General features: G+C 44.3%; 1 protein-coding gene across 1 annotated transcript in view; it reads right to left on the bottom strand.

Annotated features, from left to right (window-relative positions):
• Positions 1–22,832: 22,832 nt before the first annotated feature.
• Positions 22,833–26,733, bottom strand: part of FAM133B (family with sequence similarity 133 member B) — a 222,729-nt gene continuing 218,828 nt past the window's right edge. Inside the window, exon 12 of the mRNA XM_085631041.1 lies at positions 22,833–25,043. Coding sequence (XP_085487167.1) covers positions 24,957–25,043 — 87 coding nt within the window. The 3' untranslated portion in view covers positions 22,833–24,956. The remainder of the gene's footprint in view (positions 25,044–26,733) is intronic.

Below are 26,733 nucleotides of genomic sequence, written 5' to 3'. Positions count from 1 at the left end.
ACGGAAAGAGGCCCACCCCACACCCGAGGCGCCACCATGGAACAGCCCTGAGGATAATCATCATGCCTTGCAGAAATAAACCCCCCAACAACAAACTCAAAATCCCCAAAACTCCCCCCACCCTGCACCCCTGCTGCAGCTTAAAAAGCCCCCCCAACTTGCAGTGTGCCTGTCGCCCTACAAAAACAAAAATTCTACAAAAAGTACCCTAAGGGAGGAAAAGAGCACCCCTCGTCCTCCCGCAACCCTCCACAGTTACTGCACTCTGTTCAAATCTTCAAGTATGGTCAAATCAAGTCAGGCCGGCTTTGAGATATCAGCCCTGTCCATCCCGGCCACTGTCTCCATGCTCGGCTGTGTCGTCCCCGGTCCGTCGCCGGGGCAAAGCGTCCAGCCATTCGTCGGCCATAACAGGAGAGTCAAAAAAGAATGTCCGATCTTCATGCACCACCCGTAGTCTGGCAGGGAAAAGCATGGCATACTTCAGGTCCAGTTCCCGAAGTCTCCGCTTCACCCCCAGGAAGCTCTGTCTCTGCACCTGCTGGGTGAAGTCCGGATAAAAATTCACCGACGCATTCTGGAAGGGGACTGGGCCCGTCACCCTCGAAGCTTGCAGGATAGCGTCCCGATCTCGAAAATGAAAGAGCCGGGCGACAATCGGCCACGGCGGGGCACCCGCCTTGGGCCGCCCGCCCGGCACCCTATGGGCCCTTTCCACCGCAAAAAACTTTCCAAGGCCCTTAGGCTTCAGATGATTGAGGACCAAATCTTCCACAAGCAGGTCCGTCGAAGCCTCATCCGAGGACTCCGGGACCCCGATGACGCGCACGTTGTTGCGCCTGGCCCGGCTCTCGAAGTCCTCCAGCCGGCGGGCGGCGAGGTCACTCTCGGCCCTCAGCTTCCGGACCTCGTTCTGCAGATCCGCAACATCATCAGTGAGGCCCGTGGTCTTGTGGTCCAGGTTCTTAACGCGTTCGTTTGTCTTGCCCAGGTCCGAGCGGATCAAATTGACATCCACCAGGATGGCATCCACCTTATGCGCCAGGGCCTCGAACTGTCTCCCCATCGAGGTCTGCATCCCATCGAGCGCGCCCATGACATCCTGTAGGGAGAGCTCCGGTGTCCCAGGCGAGTCCTCCTTCTGGGCATCCGGCGCCTGGCTCGATCCACTCGGCGATGTTTTCAGGAGGGCGTAGCGGTCCATACTGTTGACTTGGGAATACGTTCCCCGCCTGGTGGACTTAGTCTTCAGCCGATCCCCTTCTGCTTTGCCCGACATAATGGACTCCAGGCAGTCCAATGTAGTGAAGACCGTTCCCTCTCAGAGAGAGGAATAAGGAGTGAGCAGGTCCGCCTTGTGCTGCCAGAATAGCCCGCCGAGCGTCCTTGGGGTTATAAAGCCACCCAGAGCTCTACAGTGTCCGGGCAGACAAAGGGAACGAAATCGAAAGTGAAAGAGCGAGGGCCTCCGTCCGACAGTTCACACCTCACCAGGCCGTTGTTGATCAACTAGGAGTCGGGCATCCTGCCAACTCTAGCCCCTGGCATCTCCGGGAGTTAGGCCGCAAACTTTCGCCAGTCGTAAGTCCGGTTCCCGATGGGCGATCCGACCGCGGGTAGCATCAATCGCCTCCCTGACAACTCAGCAACACGGTGCCATGCATACCATCAGGATTAGAGACAGGATAGTCGACGGAGGGCGCGAGGGTCTCGGGAGCTCTAAGCTCACGCGGCCATCTTGGTCAAGCGCTAGGCTCCTGAATTGATACTGTTTTGATAGAGCTCAACCTTCTACGTATAGATTTACACAGTTTAATGGAAAGGGTCAGAAGTGATCAGTGTCCTCCGAGTTGAAGGGAAGACACTCAAAGAACAGCTGGCCAAAATCTCAACAATGAACAGAAGCTTGGAGGACAGGGTGGAAAACACAGTAACAATTTGAGGTTGTATGGGTTCCTGGTAAGGCTGGAGAGTGACTTTACTGAACATTTCCTAGAAGAATGGATCTTAGGTGAATTAAAACCACAAGGACTCTCAAGATTTTTGCTGTACGCAGGGCAGACAGGGCATCGACCTCAAGGCCTCCACCAGGTACCACTACCAGGGCCCTTATTGCAAGGATTTTCAATTGGAAGGACCGAGATTTTCCCTGGGTGCCGCCAGAGACACTGCACTGTACAGTACAAAAAGCATACAATTGCTATTTACCAAGACAACACTTGAAAGGTGCAAGCTCAAAGAAAGTTGCTCTTAGAGGTAAAACAAAGCTTAAGATGATGAACCTTAACTACATTTTTAATCCTGTAGGCATCAGAGTGACAGCGAATTGATAATCTAACGTTTTTGAATGACCAGAGGAAGTCTGGGAGTGGCTTGGACTATGGGACAATGTGCTATCAGTGAAAATGGCAGGGCTTCGGCTACGCATGGGAAAGACTGGGGAACGGTGATGGAGAAGGTGAGGAGGATGGTCCTCTGTGGCTGCACAACCTATGACATGACAGACTCCCAGAGTCTTGGTCAAGGAGGATGGCACACTGCGGGGAGATACCAAATCGAGGGGAGATGATGGAAGAACAAATGGACGCCACAACATAACCCAAACGAGTAGCACTAGGGGAATGAACAGAATATACATAGATAACTAGCTAGATTGAGAACTGCTGGTAAGAAATTTTTCAAAAGGTCATTAAGGAACATACATTATTCCATCGTGATTTGCTCCATTGAGGGAAGGGGGATATTAGTTACATTGTGTAGTTAATTGGGGCTCAAATGATGGCTATAATTTAGAGATTTAGCTTAATGGGCTCTGTGAGGTGCTAATATGCTGGCAAACAAAGTTGTGTGAAATGGACAAGTAGAGTAGCTGGTGGGGGGGGGGAAGAGTTTAAGTCCCTTCCAGTCGTGCCTCTGCCTTTTTTTGTCCCGGGGCCCTCGGTGGGTAGCTCCTCTCGCACACATATTATACACAAGCAAGAAGAGCAAGAGGTTTATGGTATGTTACATCTTTATTGTTGGGGAACTATTATGGATACGTGGATCAGACAGAACGGATAGGCAGGCATGTTACTATGTAGTTTATGTGTGTTTATGCAAAGTGGGTTGGACAGGAGGTTAGTTAGATTTTCTCGTTTTGGAACAAGTTTTGTGCATTGCTTCATGTCACACTGGTCTCTCATGTACACATAGGATGATTTTGAGGTGTGTTGAATCAGTGCTTCCAAATAAACAAGGGCGGGTGAGGGCACTGCTGGGTACCGATGAAGTCACTGATGCCTGCATGATATGTGGAATGTCTATGGTCTCAAAGGCTATAAGAAAAGGTACAGTGTTCTCTTTTCTCTGGCGGCTCAGTGTGGGTAAAGTCTTGTAAGAGACTCATCTTACAGGGAATGAGGACACTAAGATACAGAAAATGTGGATATGCCAGTTTTCCTCTTCCATTGATGTGGAGTATGCTAGAGTCTTCATTTGGGTGACCCCTCTGGGTTCCCTTTTAGCATGTCTACATGTAGGCTGTCCTGGAGGGCAGGCATATCATTTTACATGGCCCATTAAATGGAAGAGAGCTGGGTAGAGTCAATAATTTTGCTTCCAACGACAATGACTAGGTATTCTATTACATTGTACAGGACTTCTTGTTGACTATGTGGATGTCACAATATTATAGGTGGGAGATTTTAATTGTGTATTAGACACAACTATGGTTTTCACCCCTTGAAACAACATACTAAATCAGGAATAGTTTCAGGACTGAAGATGATGCAAAATGTGGGGTGCAAGCTTGTGTGGAGGTAAATTCTTACTTGTGTCTACTACCCCTTCAGGGATGGAGGCCATCAATGAGGACTTTCTAGCCACCTCTATCAATCTGACTCAAGGTGCAATCCATCTCCTGGCGGTCAGCTTCAAAGCCTCGGTGCCAGGTATTTCTTGGCCTTCCTCTTTTCCTTTTCCCTTGAGGGTTCCAGGTCAGGGATTGCCTGGTGATGTTTGATGCAGGTTTGCGATGGATGTGTACTATCAAGCCCTTTGCTTTTCAGGATTTCTCCATGAGCAGAGAGTTGGAAAGTCTGCCCACATAGGTTGCTGATGGTGCTTGGCTAGCGAATTTGGAGGGCTTTCCTAAGGCAGGTATTGATGGTCTACTGCTTTTGGTGGTGATCACTGTTGTCCTCCAAGTTTCTTCTCCGCACAGAAGGACTGATTTTACGTTTATGTTACAAAGCCTGATCTTGATTTGCAGGCTTACGTCCTTGGAGTTCCAGATCCTCTTTATCTGAAGGAGGTGGATACACTCCATGGATAAGGAATATTTATGTCCCTCAATGGCACCCAACACTTTTGGTATGCTGGATCTTTTCCTGGTGGCAGGTGTGCCACCTCACATGATCCATGATGTGCTCTCTCTGAGCAGGTTCCTTTCAGACTACTAACTGCTATTGTTAGAGTTTGAGAGGGGGATGTTGGCAATGAGGTTTTTTCCTGGAGAATGCCTTCAGGGGTTCTCTTTGACCCTGTGTGCTGTGATGATCTTAATGACTCATTGGCCACCTACTTGGAGACTAAGTGGGTGTCCACAGATTCTAGAGCTAACAAATGGGAGTCCATAAAGGCAGAGGTCTAGGGTAAATGCCAGGGCAAGGTCTATGCGGACACACACCAGGTACAGAGAGATTTGGAGCTACAGTAGAAGGTGCTACAGAAGGTGCAGCAATGAGAAACTGCTTCTACACAGAAGCACACCCAGCTGAAAGTGGTAACAAAGACTCTGGAAGAATTATGGGACACGTTAGATGGTCTGACTTTAAAAAGAACAAAAAAGTATTGCCATGGACTACATAGGGAGACTAATCTAGTAGGTTAGTGGCCAGGATACTACCAAAAGGATAGACGTTCTTCAGTTGAAGCACTCAGACGATACAGCTGTAACGACACAGGCTGCGATTAATGGTTTTCTAAGCTATCATTTGCAACGTTTGTGTAAGTGCTCCAGTTAACAATTACCTGGGGGACAGTAGAGCTACCTCGACTCTCTGAGCCTCTGCGAAGAGCTGGAAGAAGAGATTATTTTGGAAAAGTTGAGGGAGGTCATGAAAACGATTAAGAAGGAAATGCACCAAGTAGTGATGGTCTCATGTGGAGTTCCTTCAGGCTTTTGTGTCACAGCGGAGAGGTTGTTGGAGGCATTTTAGAGTAGATAGCGAGGCACTTTGCCACCTACCATGTGAGAGGGCATCATCTACATGATGCTAAAGCCGGGTGATGACCCAGTGGACCCCTCTTCCTACAGGCCCCTGAGCATGATTAACTAAGACATTAGGGTTCTGTGCACGAACCAGGACAGGGAGGTTGAGAACAGTGGTGGGTTCTTTGGTCCACAAGGATCAGTGTGGCTTCATAACAGGCCAGAGTACGGCTATGAATATTCGCAGGTTAACACGTGCTCCACTCAGTGGGAAATATGGGGGAGCTCTAAACTGTGTGTGTTTGATGGAGGTCTTACGACTTATGGGATTCGGGCTAAACTTTAATAGCTGGGTGCTACCAGGTCTGGTCATAGCCCTGGTGGCGCTCGGTACGCCACAGATTACTTAGCTACCACCATCAGTGACCCATATTTCACCACAGCCCCTCTTGCAAATGCATTTAATTTGCAATATAGCCGGCGCCAGTACTGGAAACCCAAAGCAGCCCTGACAATTTTGAAAGACCCAAGGGGTAGGGGATGTGCAACTGTGAGGAAATACTGTTTTTGTTACTGGGGGCCAATATTACAGCACCACTGCAGAACCAGCCCCGAGTATCAAAAAACAGCCGCAACCCTTCCAGCCTCCCGGGAAAATGCCCGATGCCCGCTATGGCCAGTCTGGCCCTTATTATAGCACTATTCATACATGTTTAGGGTGTCAGAGCACTTCACATCACACAAACTATAGAGAGAGAAATAATCGTACATGTGTAAACCATTCTATAGGAAATGCTACATAAGAAAATGAGGATTACAAGGTGTAGGAATCGCGTCACTCATACTGGTAGGCAATATATTTTAAGAGTGTTTGGCCTGAAGAAGCACAAACTTAGCATTTAAAACATACCAAAGTGGTGGGGTTGGCTTTACTAATAGGGATGCAGCTCTACAAAAAACAAAATTAACAACATTAGGATACTGAAAGACTGGGAAAAAATGTATGTTCTAACCAATACCATGGAGTTTGCATACAACTCTTTGTTGACAGTTGATAGGTCAGAGTGCTTTATTAGGATTGTAACTAGTAACAAAAGGATCTCTGTGACAAATACAGTAACCGACTGAGTAACCCACTGAGTATGCGCTGCTTTCGCCTTGGCGAGACTCTATTGTTGTCGGTTTCGTTCGGAAGGGAGACAAACCCTGTGCGCTCACGGACAGTCGATGTGCACGCGCATTGCGTCTCCTCTCTAAGGATTTTAGCTTTCACACGCTCCCACTGCGCGCTTCATTTAGCTTCTTTGCTGTGCCAATAACACAGACTCGTTTCTTGTTTGTCAGTTGAGGTAACTTCCTCGCACTTCATAAACTTGGCGCAATTACGTTTATTTATGTTTTCAAGGAAGATGGTATATTTGAATTATTTTGACTAATCTAATGGACAAACAGTAGTTGCTGCTTTAGTTTGTTTTCGAAGTGCAGGGACTTATACTACATGTCCCATAATACCTTGGCCAACTACGAGTTTTAATTCGTGCCGTGACCCCTCCTTCAAAGGTCATTCACCATTTTCTAGTTCCATGGACGTCTGATGACGTTCCACGGGATTATGAGGCGGGAAAAGAAGATGCACAAGTAAGATTTACAGCCAGTTCTGTGTGTTTATTTTGCAGTTCAAAGTTAATTCAATTTTGACGTTCTATTTTACTTCAGAGTGTTTTTCGTGGCTTATATTTAAAATTGGTTTAGTTGTCGAGGCCACCCCGTGCCCTTTTTAAAATGTCACGGACAAATGTTGTTTGCAGTCTGGTTAAAATTGTGCCTTTATTTGTATATGACCCCCGGGTCACCGCTATGCATGGTTTTTACTTGTAGATTGGCATTGCTCTAACAATGACGGTCCAGCTTGCGACATGATTTCAGTTGCTAATACACGCGAGTTCTTCATAGCTGCCAAGATTCAGATTGCTTATGAGTGACATTTAAGGAATTCTGTGTACTCATTAGAAACATTCAGGGACAAAATGTGTGACACTTTCGTGGGAGTGAAACCAAGCAATCATATGCATGGAAACGGATAAATATTAGAAATTATATCCGTTTGAGCATTGAGAAGTTATACAAAGATCTCAAAAGAGCTACAAGACCATGAAGTGGAAGGTCGCTAACCTATTAGTCTCAAAAGCAGGCCCGGCTCGAATGTGACAGATTTTGTCTGAGGAGCGCTGCAGCAGCTCAGCACTACAAGCCAAAAACGCACTGGGGACTTTTGTAAAATGTAGCCAGGCTGCCTTTAGCACCTCGTGGTCAGAGAGGGGGCATATAATGGGTGAATAGTGGATTTAAGACCAGTTATGCCGACATCAGTACTAAAATGTATTCGTCTAACCCATGATGCGTGGTACTTTGCAGGCCTGAGGGGACATGCGCTGTGAAATAAAAGGCATGTCCAGCCCGGACTACTATCACATGTATTTTTAACTTTTCATTATCGTCCTCTTCGAATAGTCTCTAACACAGACAGTTTTAAACATTATAAAAACACAAAAAGGTCTCTCATGCAAAAAAAAAGGTAATCAATTAAAATACTAGTGAAACTAAAAAGGCAACACAGCTATATAACAGTGTAAATGGTAGCAGTTAGGCTCAATATTAAATAAGTGTCGCTTTCGCCTACTTTCTAATAACAGGACAAACTTCCAGACATGACCCCCACCATTTTCTAGATTTGACCCCAAAGTATGATAGAAGATAGGAGTGACAGAAGCAGGGCTGCAGATTACTATGTCTGCCTACCGTCACTTCTCGAAATATACTATGGTGTTAGAGTAATTTCAATCATTTTGAGGAATTAAAGGTTTCATTTAATAATGTATTTTCATGTTGGTTTACAATAGAGTGCCCCTAGCACACTGGCGCTTCATTAGGTCTCGCCTAGCGACGCAGCGCATGCAAGATCTATTGTTGTGAATTGCACACAGCCTTATTTGGAGGTAGTACGGGGTTGTGCATCCAATCTAAGTATAGGCCCGAAACTTTGTTAATTAGAAATTTGATTCTGTGGTGGATGCTTCAACCACAATGTTTTCTGATTAATGGAGTAACAAAGTCCAACTTATTGATTTTCTTGAGTAAATTTCATCAGTATTAAATATTGACTTCAAGGAATACTTTAACAGGTTTGTGAGTCAATAAGTGGCACTCATTGCAGATCCTTAAGTTAGTGGGAATGTCTCGATATTAGCACTATAGGTAAGATGCGGTTCTCAGTCTTTTAAGAGCTTGTGTGTCAGAGGTGGCCTCATCATGACCTTGTCTGTGGCAATAAGCGCCTTGCTGTAGAGATAGGGCATTAATGGTCACTAATGGAACTCTCCCAGGGCACAAGACCAGTGTATCTCTGCAGTCACGAACTGCCCAATCAGAGGTCATCACTCCCACAGAGAAGGGTAAGGGGTGCATGGACTAAGGTCTCCAGATCACAACTTTCCAGTTCAGTTTTTCCTTCTACAAAACATTGTTATGTGGGACTTTAGACCAATGAGTTCTATTAAGATGACACGGACCATACCACTCTGAATGCATGGGGTTCCATACACTTATGCAAAAGTCCAGAACTGGAGTATTGAGTCCCCAATAACGTGTAATATTTAGTAGGAGGGTGGGCTGTTAAGTGGACTTATCTCCTGACTCCAAAGGCACTGCTTCACACATATCCCTTAGTGGCCTTCATCTCGGTGTCTTCTATTCCCCCTTCCCCTCCTCTGTTAGAGAGCGCCACCGACTCCGGAAGCCTAGAAGGGGAGGTCTAGCATTGCCAAACGTGATTCCCGCAGCGCTGGAGGCTGGGTACTAAGGCTACAACACTGTTACCAGGACCCCATACCTCTCTTGACTCACACAACACAGCTCACAAGAGACAAACTCACCATCTCCCTTTCTAAAATCATATGTCGGCTCCCAGGAGGCAAGTCCTCCAGCCCTCCCTGTAAGAGCACAGCCCAGCTCCCAGGGCACAAGTCCTCCACCCCCCGAAATAACATTACACACAACTCACAGGAGACATGAGCGCCATCTCTGTATCGAAAACTACTCCCAGCTCACAGAAGAGGAGCGCCTGATACCGGATTGAACAAGCATTTGCAATGCAATACGTCACGCCTTTACGCGAGTTTAAGCTATTGGCATTGTAAATGACAATGCCTTTCTATTTATTTTTTAAAAACCAAATCATAAATAAAAGGCATTGTCATTTACAATGCCAATAGCTCAAACTCAAGTAAATGCGAGACCTATTGCATTGCAAATGCTTGCTTTTTGTAGGTGGCATAATAATCCTCTGAACCACTTTATTATGAATCAAAGCTACCACTAAACACAACTCCGAACTCTGTCCAGCAGGAATATTAATCTGGAGTGTGCGTTATCATGACATTATTGTTGCCAGAACCCTGCTAGACACATGGGGTACTATGTAGCAGGTGCATTTACACCAATAAGTTCTTTCCCATCTCAGTGCCCCCACTGAACTTAGCGCCAGGTGCGGCTGCACCAGTCGCACCACCCTAAAGTCGGCCCTGGGTCTAACTGCTATAAACAATATCAGGGCACAACTTAGGAGCAGGATGATAGTCTCCACGGACTGGGGTACTAGGTGCGGTTGCCCTCTTCCCCTCTACTCTTCGCCCTGGAGATTTGGAAGGAGTTTGAAGACTTGGGGGAGAGAGTTGGAAGACATCATGTGATTTCCCTATATGCAGACAACATATTATTTGATTTGAGGTGATGCAGGGAATCGGTACCAGGTCTGTTGGCATCCTTGAACAAGTTTGGTGCCAGAGCAGGGATAAATATATATAGGAAAAAAAACATTGCAGTTCCCCTTAAGGATACGGGTAGAGGACCCAGGGCAACTGTTGCCTGATTTAGGCATAAAATGGGAGATGGCTACATTCAGAAATCTTGATGTTGTGGTAGCGACCTCACCTGAGAAGCAATAATGGAACAATATTGGGAGGGTATTGAAGGGACTGCAGAAATCATTAGCTTTTTGGAATAAGCTGACAATTTCCCTTATGGGGAGGATTGCAATTGCATAAATAGTGTTCCACCTGTGTTGCCTTTACAGTGTGGAGAATTTCCTATGTCCACATTTTCCAGAAACTTTCAAAAGGCGGAATAGCCAGTTTGTGTTATTGCTGTGTGCAGGAAAACGAAGCAAGGTAGCCATGGGTAAGTTAAATCTTGATGAGCAGGAGGGGGCAGGGTCTTTCAGACACAAAATTGTATTATGCTGCTCACATACAACATGCTGGTTGGTGGATATTGGGGAGGATAGTTGGGAAAACCACATGTTAAGAAAGACAAGATAATATACCCCAGATGGAACTGCTCATTGTGGGATCTGGGTGCACAGGGACTACCTTTAAACTGTCAGATAGACTGCATGTGCCTGGGAATGCACAGACTCCATTACCATATTGACTATTGTCTATTTCAGATACTCTCAATTCCCCCTAAGTGATTACAGTTTTGTCTTGTTAACTCCAAAATATTTTTAGTCATTCACCTGACAAAACCCACACCTACCATGAACTCTGTGAGGTTGGGTTATACATTTTGGATACGTTTTTTTTCTCTTGACCACTTTAAGGTGAATTTCGCTACCTATTGATCTGGAACACATTATCCCTATAACAGATAAACCTAAAAACAGGTGCGCCTAGCCACTGATCAGAGGGCACCCAGGGACGTTGTGTTCGGCAGAAGATATCACTTTCAGTCAGGTTGGTTTTGCTATCTAGGGAGACAACCCTAGAGCTCTGCCACCACCTTCATTTCTATATAGTCAATCTTATTTTTGTCTCCTTTACTTGCAGTAATTTGGAGACGCTGTTGGGGAATTGTTTCCTGCAGATTGTTCTATAGCTTTACAGAAATTGGCAATCTCTACGATACCAAGAGGTTTATTTCCTCCCTTTTTTAACCAGATTTCTCATGTACAATTTCGGTTAATGGTTGTCTTAAACACAGGCAACTGCACAAATGAAATACACCCCATAGATCTTAATGGGTTTCTGTTTTCGAGGTCCTTTCACACTGAAAGCTGGACTGAACTTTACTTTTCTCTTTTTTCTGTACTTCCCTTCTTGTTTAACATAAACACATACTATGGTGCTTTTTCTATGGGCGTCTTTCTCGGACTATTTGGACTTTCTCTCTTTTACAATTCATCCACTTTTATTCAGAATGTCAGTCCCTGCCTACTGACATATACTTTGTATATAATAATATGAAGGTTTTACCAGTCTTTTTTGTATACTTTTTATTGTTAGGCCTCGCCTGAGCCAGCGCTTTAGCGCTGCCCTGGCGAGAGTTTTAGTAAGCGGGATTTGGAACTGCAGACTAGTGGCTTTTTCCAGGCCTCCAGCTACAGTGCCGGTGCGCCGGGCACGCGCACCATTTGTCAGCCTGCGTGATTACTTTAGCGGCCGCTTTGATGTTCTCAGTGAGCCGCATGGCCACTGAGAACATCAAAGCGGCCGCGAAAGTGCACACCATTTTCCAGCCTTGCTATTACCCTTTACTCTAACCCTAGGAGCACATATTGTCAGTTCTTTAAACACATGGCAGTCCTAGGTTTTGAGTTGCATTGTATGTTAATGAGTAACATTATACAAATCAGATTTATTCCTATGAAAGCTGTTCATTATTTGTGAAACATACAAATTAAATGTAATGGGGATGCAGCATTGTAGCTGAGTAAAGATAATAAAACCCATCTTTCTCGGTGTGTTCGTTATTTCCTCACACGCAGTTATGCAGACCCACTAATGCCGGAGATGGGAGGTAAAATGCGTACACAAAGAGGTGGAAAAAGATGGCGCACTTACGCGCGAGCCCTTTCCAACCCTCCTTGACATCCACTCTGTCCTGATTAGTGCTCAGCCTAGGGTGCTGTGTGCGTGACGAGCTCTCCTCCGGCCCCTTACATGTATTGATCCTTTAAGGAACACGCTGTTCCCGCTCTTGCTGGGGCCGTGTACCGTGGCATTTGCTGTTCATTTGAGCCTGGCTGATGATGGCGCTTCCAGAGGGCATGTAGCTCTGTTAAATCGAGTAGCTGGTCTTTGGAAACAAGCATTGGCATAGCCAATAGGTCTCGCCTTTGGGACCTTATAAGTGTTTAGCCATGCAACAGTTGATGTTGTTGCACCAAGGATATTCTGCTGCATAACTAAATACTTATAAGGTCCCAAAAGCGAGACCTATTGGCTATGCCAACGCTTGTTTAGGGCCTGTGCTCTGTGCTTAGGTGAGAAGAGGATGTACACACGTATGACTAAAGTGGCAATTCTGAGCTGGGAGCACTTACACTTAAATCTGAGAAAACCATCTGAACTACGACGGACTCCTAGTAACCCAACTCTCTTGTGCTCAGCAGAGGCGATGCCGTGTCATCTGATCTGCGATTATCGCAGACACGCATTAAAAAAAATATCAGGACAATAAAATCTTCCCTTCATCTCATACTGGTTAGGATAGTTATGAAGATATGTCGCCCATCCGTGGCGTGGCTTGGATTATAGCAGTGGGTCACAGTTCTGGAGACTACGACCAGAATCCTACTTCACCAGAACTAGAGGGCTGGCGATTGTCTGTAAAGCAGCTCCAGACAACGCAAACACATGTGCAGACGCATTTAAAGTACCTGCTGCAATGAGATACTGAAGACACAGCAGCCTGTCCTATGGTGCGGCCTAGGAGCAAGCTATGGGCTAAGCCAAGCTGAGGGCCGGACCGTAGGTGACTGGCGGGAACGGATGTGGGGGGGAGAAAATCACCTTAGAAGCCACAAGCACTGGCACTTTAGTGAGTGGAGTCTGAGAGCTGTGCGGCAGGCCAACCCTTCCACTTGAGGGCCCGGCCACTGTTGGAAGCTGGGTTGAGTTAGTGTGGAGCTGCAGACGACGACGGGAGACTGAACTTTACCAGTGGTGCCAGATTTTTTCATAACTTTAAAGCCCAAAAGCAACCAAATACTAACCCAAACTAGCCCAACGTTACCACTCCATTAACTTGTGCAACATGACCACAATATTCAACAATGCAGCCACTGTGTTCTGTGTATTTTAACATTTTTAGTATGGCGATACTGGCAGGGGTGATGTCACCTTCTGAATGTTAACAATCTAGCAACAATTAAGGAGCGGATGGAAGGTTAGCAGCCACAGTCCCTCTGTAGTCAGAGCTACAGTAGCAGCAACCAACAGGGGAGGAGTTGTACGGGCCGTGCAGCTCTGCTCCTTAAATCTAAAGTCAAAGCAGCGCAGTTTTTGAATAAAAGGTGCATGTAAAATCTTGAACAATTACGAACAGATGCTTCCTAAGCAGAAACCTAGAGGTTTTGTGGGAAGGCACGGAGATATTAAGGGAACTGGCTCTGGAGGCACGTCATGCACCCATGAGTGACGAGCAGATGGAAAGAACCAGGGAGTTGTGCGTTTGTCGGAGCGTTTTACAAACTTGACATAAAATTTAAAACAAGTGTTGGCCACTTTCGCAGCGATCGCCCGGGAGTGGTGCGTGTGTGTGTGTAGCAGGAAGTGGGATAAGGGAGGGGGGTAGGCAGAGAGAGGCACGCAGGCTGGCAAATGGTGTGCACTTTCGCGGCTGCTTTGATGTTCTCAGTGGCCACGCGGCTCACTGAGAACATCAAAGCGGCCGCGAAAGTGATCACGATGGATGACAAATGGTGCGCACGCCCGGCACACATGCACTGTAGCCCTGAAAGAAGCACTAGTTTGCACTTCCAAATCCCACTTACTTAAACTCTCCCCAGAGCAGGGCTAAAGCGCTGGCTCAGGCGAGACCTAAAAAGCGCACTACTAAGTGTTTGTGCACATGGCTCCGAGAACTGCTAAATGGAGCGCGCTTGACCTTTAATGTATTTTATTGCAAACCTCGTGTTCCATTTTTTTCTGCCCCTTTTAACTAAAGAACACAAGCATTCTAGATCATCGAAGGTTGTGCTCCACATGCATAGTGAAAAGGTTGTGTACGTTAACGGCCTTCGTGTGTTTTTGTATTTATTAGAACAGATCGCCTTTATACGGCTGCTGGAGGCGAATTTGCTGCATAGATAGACCTGTCAGGAGGCAGATGGAGAGAGTACTGTACTAAGCCAGATTTCTCAGTGAACCATCACCAGCCTTAATTTATGAGGCCATCAAGAGTAGAGAAACAAGCATTTGCTATGCAACAGGCCTCGCATTTACGAGAGTTTGAACTATTGGCATTGTAAATGGCAATAGCTTAAACTCTCGCAAATGCGAGACCTACTGCATGGCAAATACTTTTGTTTGTGAATGCGCCCATGCCGCACTTTTACGTTAATAGAGGCCACACCCCTTTCTTTAGGCAAGCCGAGTCTAAAGAAAGGTCTGCGGCCGCCATTACAGTAAAAGCACTGTATGGGCTACTTTTACAAAAAAAAGTATCTATTTGTCAAGTTGACAAACAAATGCTTTTGTTTGTAAAAGCGCCCCATTCGGCAGTTTCACTTTAATAGCTGCCACGGACCTTTCTTTGGACGCAGCTTGTCTGAAGAAAGGGGCGTGGCCTCTATTAACGTGAAAGCACGGCATGGGGCGCGTCTAAACAAAAACAAACAAGCATTGGCATAGCCAATAGGTCTGGCCTTTGGGACCTTATAAGTGTTTAGCCATGCAACAGTTGATGTTGCACCAATGATATTGTGCTGTATAACTAAATACTTATAAGGTCCCAAAAGCGAGACCTATTGGCTATGCCAATGCTTGTACTAATTTTTGCAGCCTTGAAGAAGTCACACGAGTGATGCAACACGCGTTGACTGTACCTTTGGATGTTACTTTATAACTGAAGATGTCAGGTCACAAGCAATAAACAAGACTTGGATTGAACTTCCTGTGAACCTGACTTTGTGGACTAAATCAAACTATTGGACTGTCTACAGACTACTGTGATACTTTTAACTCTTGTTAAGAGCAGGGATCCTCTTGGATCATCGCCCTTTCTAACACCATTGGTAGTAGTGTGTCTGATATTCAACAGCACTATTTCTCTTGTACATTGCGAACTCTATTTGTTTTAACCCACTCAAAATTGTCTTTGTAATAGGAAGTGCGATCGTGGGAGCCACTGCTACCACTTTGTATTGCTATGTTAAAACTTGACCAGGCGGAGGGGGGCTGTGTCTCCCAGACACAGAATTGTTTTATGCTGCTCACATTCAACATGCTGCTTGGTGAGTACTGGGGAAGATAGTTGGGAAAAACGCATGTTAAGATGGACATGAGATAATGCACCCCAGATGGAACTGCTCATTATGGGATCTGGGGTGCATAGTAACTACCCCTATACTGTGAGATAGACTGCCTGTGTTTTGGAATGTAAAGTTACTAGGGTCCCTAAGCTACCACCCTTTGCAAAGGAATTAGATTTGTGAGTTTTACAGGCTCCAAAAGCAGAAGTGCAGAGAGGGCAGTGGTGCATTGGGGGAGAAGGGGGTTATCAGTAACTGGGATATTATACCTGGATGAGATATTCATTTCAGGAAGCTCAAGAGGCATTTACAGTGGGCACCAGGCAGTTTTTGCAGTACGCCAAGAGTGCAGGGACAGCTGGAGAGATTTTTCCTGAAAACCCTCTCCCGAATGAAATACTACAAGCAGTCCTACAATGGGAAACAAGTGGACACTTTGTGACTGTGATGTACAAGGCACTGAAGGCAAACAGACCCAAGATGCTGTTGAGTGCCACACTAGCCTGTGAGGTTGATTTCGGAGATCATCTCACTGACAGGGAGTGGGTGACAACATCTGCCCTGGAGAAAGGGTTCTGTGGTAATGCCAGATTTAAGTTGACACATTACCCGATCAGATTAAGGAGCATTTATCCAGATAGCTCTGCTGGAAGCCCTTGCTGTGGGGGAAATGGAGCTACTTCATGCACCTTATGTGGGCTTGCATTAAAATCTCAGACTACAGGACTGAAGAGGAGGAAAAGCAGCAGCGATTAATGGATATATCTATCGATATATTCACTGAAAAAACCATAGGTTTCAAGCACGTTATAGTTAGGAATTAGCATTTAAAAAACCTTAGAAATTCACTGAAAAAACCATAGGTTTCAGGGGCGTTGTAGTTAGCTGGACTTTTACAAAACCACTGAAATTCCCCCGTTATAGTTAGTTCAGCTAATTATAACTCGCGCGCCCGCAATGCACTGCTGATGACGTCACATATCACATCACTCATGACATGGTCAGTGACATCACTCATGACATCACTGATGATTGAAGTGATGAAGGATTGAAGGGGAATTACTTCCCCAACTTAAAACGCGCCACAGGGCGTGTTTGCACATGTCACCTCAGGCCCCGTCCCCTCCCTTCCCCACTGTGTAACCACGCCCTGTGGCCGTTTTAAGTGGGGAGATTAAGTCCCCTTGAATCCTGAGGGTGCCTAGGGGCAACATAGCCCACTAGGTACGTCCAGTAAGCGCTATTGCAGAGGTGTAAAAAGGGGCACGGCCTGCACCACCTCTGTGCAACGCAGCGCAGTGGCGCTTACTGGAAGCACCTGGTGGGCTAGTTGGCCCCAAGGATCCCTCAGGATTGAAAAGGAATTATTTCCCCAACTTAAAACGTGCCACAGGGCGTTTTTGCACACGTCACCTCAGGCCCCGTACCCTCCCTTCACCACTGTGTAAACACGCCCTGTGGCCGTTCTAAGTTGATAGATCAAGTCCCCTTGAATCCTAAGGGTCCCTAGGGTCAAACTAGCCCACTAGGTACCTCCAGTAAACACCACAGAGCTGCGTTACAGAGAGGTGTAAAAAGGGGCGTGGCCTCAGAACACCTGTCTGCAATACAGCTCCCTGGCGCATACTGGAGATACCTGTTGGGCTAGTTGGCCCTCAGGGACCCTCAGTATTGAAGGGGAATTAACTCCCCAACTTACAACTCGCCATGGGGCGCGTTTGCCGAGTGCTGCAAGGAGGGGGCATGGACTCCGGCGCGATGCAGGTCTTTTATTTATTTTAAGAAGGGGGGCTGTGTGGCCCCCCTTCTTTTTCTAATTTATTGGCCCTGGGGACCCCATTCCCCAGGGCCTGCCCCCTAATTTTTCTTTTTAGAAAAAAAAAAAAAATTGGAAGGTGGCCACGTGGCCCCTCTCCCGAGGCCTTAATTGGCCCCAGGGACCCCAACCACGGGGCATGGCTTTTTTTTTTTATTCTTTAGGAGGGGGGCTGCGCTGCCCCCCTCCTCAGGCCACTTATGGACCCCATCCCCCGGGGCCTGCCTTTGTTTTTTATTATTATTTTTTAAATATATTTATAGACACACGTAGGACATGCTGGACAAACCGTACGTACCTATCACCATGACTATTTGCGTGATATTCATTAAAAGGCGACTATGCATACAATGAATCCACGTGGAATGTATTTACACCGCTAGTGAAGCTCTGACGTGTCTTGACGCCCTACCGTGCCTAATCCTGGCGCCCCCGCTGGTGGGTACTCTCCAAGTAGACACCCTTGTCGTTTATTTATACACACACGGGTAGCTATTAATGGGCACATTTAATACACACGCACACCAAGCCATTCAAAGAGGATTCGACAAAAATTCGACCAAAACTATGCAAGAAACCCCCCTCACGGTTAATAAAACACACATCCACCGCCGGATGTGTAATACTTTTTATTTTACTCTCTGGAAAGGAGACAAACCTCACTTGAGAGTCACAGCGCGCTCCTGGCTGAGCCCAATGCTGTGTTACACCCACCAGCGCCCCCGAGTTCCACACACCTCTGTGTTGTATTCCACCAGCTAGTGCGTATGCTATGACACTCTCTAGCCCATGTGCACTGTAACACCACCCCGTAACTATGTCATGCCACACTAGCCTTCACACGGGTTATATTGCCCTATCTAACGTGCCTTCCTCGATGCCTATGTTATAACGCGCAGCACTATGCCATACCTATTACAATCTGGTATCCATATCTTTGTCACAGTGCATATGCAACGTTACACGCCCCAGCACATATTTTATATTACAATTTTAGAGACTAGTTAGGTTACACAACACTGCCCTGTGCAGATTACACTCCAAGGTGCATATCGCATAGCAGGCGCTAGTGCCTGGGCTATCTCACGCTCGCCAATGAATCTGTCATTGCGCACAATGTATTGCATCTTATATTTCATGCCCGGTTCATCTTATATCACACTTTTTGGTGCATAGTTTATACCATACACTATATCTAGTTTTCATTTTCAATCGTGCTCTCAGGACTATATTCTATATAACACTGCGTTCACCTACCCTTTTCACGGTAATTATATTTTTTGATGGGGTGGAGGGTCAGGGGGTGTTTCTGCCAAGTGAGCCCGGAGTCACAGTCACAAACGTCCTCTTCTTCCTGAATAAAAGTGAGATTATGCTGAATACTTGTTAATATTTTAAGTAGTTACCACAGACACTCATTTTAAAAACAATAAAGTTCCTAATACCCGCCTTCTCTGAACAGTTAGCTTGCTGCCCCATCCACCTCCTCCCTATCATCTGTTGTCTGAATCCATGGACTAGCCTCCACCCTCCTGCCACGCATTGTCTGATGTGCTGCCACTGCCCTCCATTTAGCATGATGTACCAGTCCACTCCTCCTGCCCTCCATTGCCAAATTCTATGCCCCATCATTGACCTCCTGCTTAGCCTCTGTGCTTAGCTTGCTGCCCCTATTCTCCTTCCCCCTGCCCTCCGATGTCTTTGTGCATGCCCCTGCTCCATCCTTTTTGCCAACTATGTTCCATGGACCTGCCACTCCGATCTACTCTGTTGAGCTGCCACTGCCCTCCCACCTGCCTAGCATTGTCAGATGACTGTAACCTGTCCCTGCCACCTCCACCCTGCCTGTCCACATTCCATGCCCCTATCCCCTTCCTCCTGTCCTCCATGGTCCATTTTACTGCCACACCCTTCTGCCCTCCCTGGTCTGTTGTGCTGCAACTGCTCCTCCTGCCTGCCCACGTGGTCTGTTGTGAGGCCCCTTCCCCTGAACTCTCTTGTCTGTGCCCAGGTCCTGACCCTCCCTTCTATCCTCCATGGTCCTTTGTGCATGCCCCTGCACCCTCCTTCTTGCCCATCATAGCCATTGTGCTGCCACTAACCCTTCCGCTTGCCATGCATGGTCTTCTGTGCTGCCACAGCCCCTCCCACCTTCCCTGTGTGGTCAGCTAGCTGCCCCGACCCCCTCCCACCTTCCCTCCATGGTCTGTGTGTATGCCATCAGTCTCACTGTTGCTCTCCATGGTGTGTCTTGCTTCTAGTGCCCATCCTGCCTGACCTCCATGGTCATCTTGCTGCTCCTGCCCTGCCCCCAGCCCTTTGTTTCCATGTGCAGACCCCTATTCCCTCCCTCCTGGCTTGTCTGTTCCATTGTAATGCCCCTGATCCGTCCCTCCTGCCCTTTATGGTCTGTTATGCTGCAGCTTTCTCTCCTGTCTGTCCATTATGGTCAGCTAGCTACCATTGCCTCTTTCCCCTCTGTTCTCTGTTGTCCGTGTGCATGGTCCTGTCCCCTCCCTATTGCTTTCTATGGATTGTTGTGCTGCACTCCTGTCCCGAATGCCCTGTGTGGTGTATTGTGCTGCTGCAAACCCTGATGCCTGCCCTGTAGGGTCAGTTTGGTGCACCTCTCATGTCCCTCCTGTCCTCTGTTATCCGAGTCCATGTCCCTACACCAATTCCTCCTGCCTTCCATGATCCAATGTACCAAACTTGCGAACATTTTGTACTTGGTTAGAGGGAGATTTTGAAAAAAAACTGGGGTATTGATTTTCCCCTTTGAGTTTTGAGTTACATTGAAAAAGAGGAGGTTGTAGACAGGAGACAGATCAAATAAAGCCCATTTAAGCTTAAAAACATTGGACGTTTCCTGGCTGAATCGGGTCTGTTGGCATGTATGGTTGTACTACCACTGCCTCTTCCTTCTGCCCACAATGGTCTATTATATTGCCACAGCCTCTCTTGCCAGTCCTATTTTGTTGGTTAGTTACCCCTGCCCCCTTTCCACTGCCCTCCATAGTCTGTTGTGCTGCCACTGCCCTTCCTGCCTGCCTGCCTGCCCAGTGTGGTCAAATTGTTGCCTCTGCACCCTCCTACCTGCCTTCAATTTTCAGAGTCCGTGCCCCTGGCCTCTGCCTCTCAACACTATCCTAATGAACAACTAGATTGCTAACATTCTATATTTATTACAAAAGTGTGGAACGCCTGACGTCATCTTGATGTAATCAAAACTGTAATACCTAGAGCATTTCCTTTAGAAATTACATATATGAGAGGGTCTTATTTGCATCATATATGGTTAGTGCTCTACAAAACTAAAATGAGGACATATTTTCTGAGTTTTCAAATAGCGACAAAGCACTTTTAAATTATTTGTTATCTTTATGATTTTTATCCAGTTGACCACTTGATTAAATGTTGCACCTAGGGGAGAGGATGTGGTGTTACTTCCAGAGCTGCAGACTTTGCAACTGGGGAACCAGGTTGGAGTTTCTGCTTCAGCTCAACATTCTGTGATTCTGGTCAAATCACTTAATCTCCTCATGTCTACAACCAAAATGAATTTGTTCTTGTGTGTTGTAACCAATGCTTATGTAAAGCACTCCAATACCTGACAAGTCTGCACTATATAAAACTGCAAAAACACCAAAAATAAAAAAGTGTTTTGCACACTCCTGTCATTGGGCTACATGTGGGCTACATTTGGGTGATATTTGTGCTGCATTTTGGGCTCTTTTGTCTCTGGTGGCCATCTTGGGAGGCTTTGTTATGACGTTTCCTAATTTCCTCATTATTACAGTCTCCTCAGTAGGAAATACTTTGTTTTTTACTTTGATTCCATCAAGAAGGCATTCAGATGTGTCACACATTTGCCATAAATTCAGAATGTTAGCACTCTAGTTTCTCATTAGATCACTGTAGTAAAGCTACTGCTCACCAGGGAAGTCTGCTGCTGGTATTAAAAGTGCATGTTTCAGTCTGCATGTCAGAATTTTTTTATGAAAGAGAAGAGGATTTGAGAAGTCACTCAAAATGTGCCCTAATTTTTCTTTCTGCAGCACTAATCATACTTTCTATGGCAAAATGAACCCCCTTATTTTGTTCCTTTTTAAATTAAATGTTTTAAGAGTTACCACCTTATTCCAATCAAGATGGCTTCAGCTGTGCCATACGTTTGTCATAAGTAGGACTGTTAGCGCTCTAGTTGTTCTCTAGAACACTCTAGGAAGCTGCAGTAGAACACAAAGGAATCAACTGACAGTCTCTGCCCTTGTTGGATGTACATGTTTTACTGAGAATGTCAGACTTCATTCTCACATGACTGAGAAAGAGAATGTGAATTTACAGAAAATATGCTCTCAGTTTAGCTTATAGATCACCTTCCAAAACTCTATGGGAAAAGCATGAGAAAATAGTTTTCTCTCAAACATGATTCATGATATCCCAGCAGAAGGCTTTTTCACATGGTAAAATCACCTTAGAACACACCACAATTCCTAAAATTAGTATGGTACCATCAACAAATGATTTATAATGTAACTAAAGTCTAAAAAACCTTCTATTAACTGCAATGCTTTTTAATGAGGTGCTATCATGTGATTTTACTTTTGATTTTCTCAGGAACTACTGAACGGATTTACACCATTTAAACAAAAGGCACAACTCTGAAGCAAGGGCTACCTTTTTGCCAAATTTGGTATAATTCCGTTCAGCAGTTCGGGCTGTAGCTGCGATTAAAGGTTCCTATGGAAAATTGCATGGGGAAAACACGTTTTGGTACCCCCTTTTTTCTCGGCCCCCCTTAACGAATCACCCCGAGACTTTCAGGATAGGAGCCGACCGGAACGCCCCACCAGTTTTGAAAATTTCGCGAGGATTCGTCAACCGCTGCCAAAGTTATTTCAAATAGAATGTTGCGGATTTCCTATGGATAATAGGTCCTAACTATAACTACCTACTGGCGACCGCCAGTAGGTTATTATCTATAAACATTTTTACATATAATATTTCTCCAAAACAGTGTCTACTGTGTATTGTAGCAAAACAAAGGAGCACAATTATGCACTATATTTTTTTGCATCCAGAACTTGCGTTGTCAAAAATAGACAGTTGCAGGATGGCTGGGAAACCCTGATACAGCTCTCCGAGTCAGAGATACAACAGAGTGGGCATTAGCTGAGGAGACACATCAGCTATCCTGAACAGATGACAGGGTGGCAGACTATCTTAATACTTGGGCGACCATACTGCAGGTCTTTATAGCTAGAATGGGGAGGGGGTTATCTGGCATAAAATGCATAAGTGGTACAAAATGAGATGTGTTTTCTTGAAGGAATATTGCGAAATTTTGTTATTGTTGCCCGACACATGTTGATTTGAGAAAATGACAAATATTTTAAACAAATGAGCTAAATCTGCTGTAAATCAAAATTCTCTGCAGATGGACGTGTTATCAAAAATGTTGTAAAGCATTAAATCACATTTATGCATTAAAATGGAAATAAATAACACAACAGTGAAGTTACACAGTGTCTTTATTGAGAGTCTGAAAGTAGCTTTAAGAGACAGCCGCTTATCAGGCCCCTACTCAATGTAGCTCTGTAGTAAATCAGCTTCAATATGAAACTGTTAAATATAAAAAAAATGGCTTTGTACATGCTAAATATTCTCAATAACAGTGCATTATAACACAGCAATGCAATTATAATATTATTAAGGGAAGAGGATAATTACATACCAATGGCGTGGCCTGAATGGAATTAATTGCAAAAAGGCTGTTTGCTGGTTAAAACATCACAGAGACTTCAACTTATGGATATGAAAATGAAATGTTTATACATGCAAACCATTTTAACCAGACCTGCAGTATTTCTAGAAAATAATTACACAATTATATTAAAGAAGTTCAGAAAAAGCTCTTATATTTTAAATGTGCTGAAAAATATAGAAGTGGGGTTTGATGCTAGGGATTTTAGGTCTTAATGTCAGTATCTGAATTTCAATAAAAATGTACATCTCATCAATACATTACATCTATACGCTAATGGCAAAAATAAAGCCTGCTTTATCATACTGAACATTTTTGTTTTTAAAGCTATTGTAATTAGCTATGTCATTGATGTTGAGTCAAAAATAAAACATTTAGGTGACATTTATTCTGACAAAAACCTTTTTACACAAGAGGAAAGCAGAGATTTGATTGATCAATTAAACGTTAACTATAAAATTAGAAAATCATGTAATCAGAGCAGTACATTACAATTTGACTCACAGAAGATTTAAAATCTGATTCAATTTGGTAACTTATTGAAATATTACCAATTTGTTTTTAAAAGAAATGCCCCTTTTCACAGATTTATTCATAACACTTAATAACTTGCCAGGTTTGATATGAGTTTCAAAGATGCTGCTGAACTTTATTACTGTAACCTGCACTTTTACTTTTGGTATCTAAAACTGGCAGTTGTTTTTAGATTGTTACAGAAGTTTAGTACACATGGTATATCTCAGTTCTATTTATACTGTTATACAGATAGGGTGAACTGATCATACAGAGGTTTGACATTCATTGTATTAAGGATATTCTCTACTGGCAAGCATATTGTATGCCGCTCATTATGGAAAGTTATTTAAGCACACAGATAATGCACTGTTATGTATGTACATTAATATATAAAATATAGAATACATTAAAAGTCCACAGAAGAAAGTATGAACAATAATAGAGAGGACTGATGTTACACAGTCACCAGGGGGGAAATCGTTTCCAACTATGGGTCTCAATCCATGTGTAGTCTATTAAGTATTGAGATATTATATTCTCCCCAAACAGACAATATCAATTACAATGGTGGAAAAGAGCCACGGCATTCTCCTTTAGGCTGCATTACATAATTATGCTCATTTACTCGTATTGTACTGTTCGAACATTACTTTCAACAAATGATTATCCCATGATATTTAGCAACTACAATTAAGATATGCTTTTCTGTTTTATTGCAAATACTTGTTCTGTTAAATAATTCTGCCAAATGCATAAAATGCCCATTGTGTTTTATCAATTTTTTTTGGTTAAAGCAGCTTAGCTCATAATACATTTACTCACTGACTGGCCATCGTTAAGTGCCAACGCGCCAATTTTTTATTATAAATGTGCACTACAACTAAATGGACAGTAAAATAGCACAGTGAAGACTTGGGTATCTAAAAACATTAAAATGTATTAAAAGGAAGCGTTTTCCTAATGTTAGGATCTTGTTACTATTGAATCTTATGAGGTAAAATAACTGCTGCAATAGAACACTTGGTTTACTACATTAAAAAGTCCCAGAAAAGTCAATGTCCAAGGAAATGAAGGTGTTGAATGGCAGTTGATGTCAGTCCATCAAGGTGTCTATATACAGAAAACTGGACTAGAAACTCGCTTAAAAAAAAGTCATAAATTAGAAATACATAAATGATTTGAAGTTGCAACATTTTCTGACACAAAATCATATTTGTGGCTATAGAAACAGTTGAAACTGAAGAAAAAAACACAGCAGGCGCCATGCATTTTGGTAAATAATAGTATCCTTTTCACAGTTGAAATTTTCTTCAGTCATTTCACTTTTGTTGGCAGACTATCATTGGCTTCCTGATTCTTACTCAGACTCAGAGCCCGAATTAGCAGTCTTCTTTTTCTTCTTTTTGCTGTGCTTCTTGTGCTTCTTTTTTTTCCTCGCCTTATCCTTAAAAACAGGAAGATTTCCATTTACTTAACAGAAAACTTCAGTCTGCTGATGTATGTCGGAAGGCACTATTCTTTCAGCTTGCTTATAAATTTGTTATATTGTTACTATGTTGCAAGTATGTTAGGCAGGGAAAGTATGCAATTTTGATTCTCAGGTTGTAACATTTCTTTTAAAGATACAGTGAAAAACTTTACTGTAGATTTAGTTATAGACATAATGTCTAGCCATATGACCTACGTGCAAATGAAGATACTTTATCAGATTCTTTGGCTAGGCCATCATTTATTTCAAATTAGTTTTCAAGGCACTTTCCAAATCACCTAAGCACTCAAGACGGTAATGTGAGGGTTTGGCACACAATTAAAAATTACATATTCTTGATATTATGGAGCCAGCAAACTTTCAGGAAAAATACAAGCAACTGGTCAGTGGCTGAGTGAATAAAATTGGCATGAATGTGAATGTGAAAGGTGTTGGTGATTTTCATAGTCGGGTTAGTTTTGTGGAGCAGAGATCTATCTAATGTAGGCCATTTAGCCCCATTCAATTGGTGGCCAAATCCCTTGGCTACCCCCTAGAAGGGGTCTTCAGCTTCAATCGCTTGACTTCTAGACAAGGAACTCTTAAGTTCCAGCCATAAAAATGTCAACCCTTTAACCCCAACTTAATCAGCAAAACTGCGATTTAGCCCTACACTACAAGACCCACAAGCCCTTTCTGCAGAATGCAAGGAGCTGGGGCACGAGCACCAAGACATGCCTTTCACAGCCACGATGCTGTGGTGGTCAACCATCATGTCTCTTGGACTCTTTAACTTCAGGTATATGCCTTGGTGAGGCAACATATTCGAACCAATTATGATCTGATTTGAAATAACAACAACAAGTACATCATTCTTTACTTAAGGAGAAAGGTGACAACAGACTTAGAAAATAGATTATTCATACGAGATAACGACATCCTGAAACTTTTCAGCAACAAATATTCTTTATTGCTCCACCTACATTTTAGTCAATGCGAGAAGGTGGTTACTAGTTGAGTGATATGGCGGTGATCGGCGAGAGATAACAAACCCCTCATTTATGTTCCGAAGAAGGTTTTCAGAAATGTATTACTCCACGCAAATGTGCGTTGACTGTCTGTGGAGTCCCCTAGCTCTGCTGCAAAAACTGTAGAAGAAAAAAAGAGTGATCTCCTTGTTGGATAAAATCCTGGAGGCACATGACTGGTTGTTATGAGTACGTATGAGCTTGTGTGAATGCTATGTATGGAAGGTTTCAGAGCTGAGTGAGATTCGTAGCGACCGAGTACAGCTTTTATATTGTAAAATAAATGATAACTTATGTTATCTGTAATGTAAATAATTGTAATAATGTTTTTACATTGAAAATTGTGAAAACGGGATAAAAATAATGAGAACTGAAATAAATGTATCAATAATACTGTTGGATCAGTAATTATTTCTAGATTCAATCCAAGCAAGAAGCTATAGGACAAAACAGCATCTCCTGTCACAAGTGTGGTTTCCATTCAAATCACCAACAATCTCGTGTTGGATATCAGAAAAGAACAAGTTACTTACCTTCGGTAACGATGTATCTGTAAGAAACATTAGTTAGTTAGATTCCTCACCTTAGAATATCCCCAGGCGTCAGACTGGATCCGGAAGATTTTTCGTCAGCAATAC

The sequence above is a fragment of the Triturus cristatus genome, chromosome 10, assembly GCF_964204655.1.
Source record: "Triturus cristatus chromosome 10, aTriCri1.1, whole genome shotgun sequence".
Taxonomy (NCBI): Eukaryota; Metazoa; Chordata; class Amphibia; order Caudata; family Salamandridae; genus Triturus; species Triturus cristatus.
The sequence above is the reverse complement of the archived record's forward strand: the minus strand, read 5'-3'. Positions and strand labels throughout refer to the sequence as shown.